Raw genomic sequence first — 4,956 nt, forward strand, 5'->3', positions numbered from 1 at the left:
TCACACCTATTGACTTGACACATCATCAGGCACACCTACACACACACACACACACACACACACACGTGTTCACACACTCACGCATGTGATCACACTGACAACCATAAACCTTATGACACTTGGTATGATCCCATTACATCGATTTGTCCCAACATACGCCTCCACAAATTGATGACCTCACCCTTGGTAGTAGTCCATGGGAACCTCATGGCTTGCCCACCTCTAGTGGCAACATACATGATCCACAACCTGGACTCACTTCGGCTGCATCAGCAATAGACTCATTTGGACGCCCTTGCTCCAACATGATCTCACTCCAAATTTGGCTATTGGTTTACAATTGGGAGAATGGACAATAACTGTAAATGGGAATACCCTTAGATCCAATAAGGTAAAACATAAGACTCATAATCATTTAAGGGGGACTACCCATGGCAGAGAACCTTATTGACCACACACAAACCCTAAACCTAATGTGAAATGTCTTCATTAATTTATACTCAATGTTGCATAGCATAGTGTATGAAACATGAAGCCATACATAATTATCCTCAAATTTTCCTTCTTGTATGCATATCCTCATATACATGAATATAAATGACATCCGTATCATTCAAACAAGTCTTCCACAATCAATATACAGAGAGTACAGCTATGACAATCAACCCTTGAAGAGAATATTGACTTTGACTAAGTCCTTTGACTATATGCATGGAAATAGTGTCAAAACTGCAGATAGGACCTCAAAGATGGCATAAAATGTTGCTCAAAACTTCTTCAAATGCTCAACAAAGCAAAAGACCAAAGAAATTGACATATAACTGAAAAACTTGAGCACTAGAACAATTGAGATAATCTCTGCCAGATATAGCATTCACCCCAAATTTGAGTGGATTGAAGCTACAGGGGCCTTTCCCCTCGGGCAAGCCAAAAAGAGGAGAAAAACATGGAGGAAATGGTGGAGATCACAGGGAATCACAAAAAAAGCAATGAAAATATACAAAAAAATGAATTTTCTCTTTCACAAGGGAGGGTGCCTTTACTAAGGCCTTCCCTAGAGGGCAGGCCAACAAGGTGAATTGCATTCACTAGGCCTGCCCGAAATAGAAAGAAGAGAAAAACAGGGAGAAAGTGGTGATCACATGGTCCAACCAATCACAAAAAAAAGCAATGAAACTTCAGGGGAAAATGAATTTTCCCTTTGGAAAGGGGGGGGTGCCTTTACTAAAGGCCTTCCCTAGAGGACAAGCCAATAAATAAATTGGCCCCTAAAATAATAAGTCAAATCTGGACTCTATCTGAAAATAGAGTCCATTCTGATCCTGAAACAAAACAGATGAATTACTCGGTACCAAAATGGTTTAACTCATAACCTGATCGCTTACAATGAAATTGCAATGACGTCTCATGCCCATTTCAAGAAGTAATTAAACAACGTAACATAACCGAATGAAATGCAGCTGCACTAAAGGAAAGTGGCATGTTCGGCCCATAATATAATTATCCCTTGACAATCACAATATCAGGAGGACAGCATAGTTTGAGTAGAATAATAACAACGTTGAATCTAGACGCGTGATCCGATTGCAGGCTCAAATTGTGGGCGTATGTGTAATCCCTGGAACTGACTTTTAGAGGAACTAAATAAGGGAAAAGGACGTGCACATGACTTTGACCAAATAGACAGTCCCATTCGTGAGCTTGTTTAGGCAAAATATTTCTCTACAAGCATATACCAAAACATGAACATTGAGGTCTGAAAAGATTAAAGATGAAGAATACACTCTTCAGTCTCTACAGCACAAAGAATAGCCCACTAACTAATCCGAGTATCATCATACCCAAAGAAATTAATCTGCTAAGTAGCGCAGCAAACTGGGAACAGTGGGACCTTCAGTACAGAGGACAAGCGCAGATGCATTACCTTACATTCAAAACTACAAGGAACTCCTTAATGGCAGAGCTAGTAACATGTAATGCTAAGCTCACAATTTTGATTCAGCCATTGGAGTGAACCACCCAAAAACACTTTGCATACAAAAAACCTCCTACTAGAGATAGATCCATAAAAAGAGTAACAGAGCATAGCACACAAAAGGTTTCAGAACAGCGGCCAAGCCAAGATGCCATTCCACCAGACAACAAAAAATAAAATGCCTCGTGGCAAAGCCGGTAGCAATATAAGTGAGCTCAATCTTTTAATTCTGCCAACGGAATACACAGTTCCAGAATAGACGCTCTTGTATGATCATTGAAAACACAAATGCGATCACCAACCACACTATTGCAATACAAGAGACCTGCCACTATGAACTGAACTCGGAAGCAAGGTCACAGGGTGTGAACTTCCTACATTAATTACGTTGCAAGTATATAGAGACCCAGGTTAACTTGTTGCATTGCATTGTATACAGACAGTCAGAAGTGACTTCCCTTCTCTACTTGAGCAAACGAATCATCCTGCTGCCATTTATCTGGAGCATCCTCCTTTCTCCAGATGCAATGGATAATTAAAATGGAAAATTGAAAAAAGATGCAAACAGAATCTTAAACCTGAACTACCTGTCTCTTTCCACACCAACGACCATAATCGAGAAGCTTTGCTTTTCAATCTTCCAAACTGATTCATCGGTGCACGTAATTGATCTAATTCCTCTGCAGAAAGGCTATTACTCTGTTCTATCTGTCTGTAGAGAATGGGAAAAAACCACCGTTCAGAAATGTGGATTGTAAGTGAATTTGTCATCACTAGAACTCTGATCCATCAGGGAATCGCTTCAAAGCATGCTTCTTGCCGTTAATGTAGTACTCAACAAGAGCTAGCATCCTGTCATACTTGTCAGGATGGTAATTCACATGAAGTGCAACTGGAAGGAACTTGTCGAAGTTAGAGTCTTTCCTCACTCGGGTGAACATCACCTTGCTGTTCATGAATAGGTAGAAATCCATAACTCGCCTCGAGGCATGTAAGCCTTCATAGCCAGGGTGAGAAGGATAGAAGAGTTCCTCGTTGAAAACAGCTTGATCCCAAGCTTTTTCCTTGGCAAGGCGAGATGTCACGCGGTCAAGCAACTCCATCCCAGGAACAGTGGGCTGGATGTAGAAGAAGCCGGAGTTGAACACAAAAACTCGCATTGTATGTGCATATCGAGACCAGCCCATTTTGGGGTCATCCTTCACATCGTCAAATCCGTAGGCTGTTTGATTGTCGTAGCCATCGCTCATCCCTTCTACATCGCAATCTCTGTAAAGATACAAGAAAGGGTTCTGGAAGTAGAGAATGTCGACATCTGAGAGCAGAACACTGTAGCCCAGCACCAGAAACTCTCTCAAAATGTGGAATTTGAGGCCAGATATGGCGTGGTTGTCTCCTGTGCCAGCCTGCGCTTGGGGAATGCTAGCGTCCCTGCGGTAGTAAGGCACGTCGTTGGAACGGCAAAATTCTGCAATCTGATCATCCAGAGCGACCAGAAGGAAGTTCGTGACACCCACCCTCTTGATGCTAGTGAACCACACCTTCACCATTTCTCTGACGTTGTTGTTGGCGATCCCCACTATGAGCTCTCGATCCACAGCGACTCTGGCAAGTAGCTTGGCAAGATCAGGATTGGCCGTTTCGTCGGGTAAAATATGGGGGCTCGTCCGCAAACTCTTGACGGTTCCCAGCGGTCCCGCCTTGGTCGGCGGCGCCAATGCGAGCAGCTGTTTCTGAGCCGCGTCCCTCTCCTGCTCGGAATGCATGAGCTTCACCTTCAGCAGATCATTCTCGCCTCGCAGAGCGAACAGATCTGCTCTGAGCGCCATCACTTTGTCGGCGGACGCGCAGCCCAATCCGCGGCCCTGCGATAAACAAGGCCACTGCGGCAAATCAGAACCGCCTCACCGATCCAATCGATCAAAAGCACACTACGATGCAAGATCGACGGATCCCGGGAAAGAATTGCGGCTGCTGCTACTCAGCACGCGACTCCGAGAGATCGATTCTTGCAAGGAAAGATGTGCAAAGAGAAGCCGAAGAAGCCAAAAACAAAGCAAGAAGGGGAGAGATGCAAAATACATACGAAGAAGGAGGAGGAGGAGGAGGAGGAGGAGGAGGCGCCATAGCTGATGGGGGAGAAGAAGCCATGGGGGAAGAGGTAAGAGGAGGTGATGCCGAGCAAGATACCGATGGCCACAGCCAGGCCGATTCTGGAGTGGCGAAGCGAAGAAGAAGAAGATGGCGAGGCTGCTGAAGCTCGAAGGACGCCATCGCGCTTCCCCATTCTCCCTTCTCTACACAAACTCACACTCACACTCACTGTCTGTCTGTCTACTCACATAATACACTGTCTTGTCTACGCTCACTAGAAAACCAACAAATTCAAGCTGTTGAAGACACAGCTTTATACACTTAGAAATCACTCGTCCTCTCACTCTTCTCTCCCACCCCTCTTTTCACATCGGAAGGCCACACTGTGCTTCTAGGTGGCTACACTCACTTTTTGGTGAAACCCCAACTCCCCACACTTTTTTTTAGTGAAAGAACACACACACTCTCTCTCTCTCTCTCTCTCTCTCTCTCTCTCTCTCTCTCCACATATACACACTTCCCATGAGACTCCCATCACTATTCACACATAACATTTTTCTTAACCCATCACAAATCTTGGGGCTTCCACTTTAGAACGTTTTCCTGAACATTTGTCGATTTTTAAACTACGACATAACTGATTTGCCTAAAATTTTGCAGATTTTACAAAATTGAGAAAATATTTTTTACAGGTGAAAATGAACATGTTGCAGGTTCATTGTATATAGTTTGCAGGTTTTCTCTGAACACTGACTCCCATGCTAGACAAGGCAATGGATGGGGTTGCTTACACACCTCATGGATATTATAAAGAAGACAGCCCTTCGACTGAGCAATTTCACAGAAGAAAAAGGTGCATGCTGAGCAACTCCTCATTGGACGTCGCA

General features: G+C 44.0%; 1 protein-coding gene across 1 annotated transcript; it reads right to left on the bottom strand.

Annotated features, from left to right (window-relative positions):
• Nucleotides 1–2,178: 2,178 nt before the first annotated feature.
• LOC147895453 (arabinosyltransferase RRA3-like) lies at nucleotides 2,179–4,397 on the bottom strand. The gene is made up of 2 exons (XM_087384124.1): nucleotides 4,062–4,397; nucleotides 2,179–3,840 (listed from the first exon to the last, which is right to left on the bottom strand). The coding sequence occupies exons 1-2, from the start codon at nucleotides 4,260–4,262 to the stop codon at nucleotides 2,749–2,751; spliced, it is 1,293 nt and encodes a 430-aa protein (XP_087240250.1). The 5' UTR covers nucleotides 4,263–4,397; the 3' UTR covers nucleotides 2,179–2,748.
• Between the last annotated feature and the right edge of the window lie 559 nt (nucleotides 4,398–4,956).

The sequence above is a fragment of the Dipteris shenzhenensis genome, chromosome 13 (genome assembly GCF_047967505.1).
Source record: "Dipteris shenzhenensis isolate YYH24624 ecotype China chromosome 13, Dip_SZ_1.0, whole genome shotgun sequence".
Classification (NCBI taxonomy): domain Eukaryota; kingdom Viridiplantae; phylum Streptophyta; class Polypodiopsida; order Gleicheniales; family Dipteridaceae; genus Dipteris; species Dipteris shenzhenensis.

Coding starts and splice junctions, on each gene's coding strand:
- LOC147895453 (XM_087384124.1), bottom strand. CDS start 4,262: ATGGGGAAGCGCGATGGCGTCCTTCGAGCTTCAGCAGCCTCGCCATCT. Junction 3,841..4,061: donor CCTCCTCCTCCTCCTTCTTC/GTATGTATTTTG, acceptor TGTTTATCGCAG/GGCCGCGGATTGGGCTGCGC.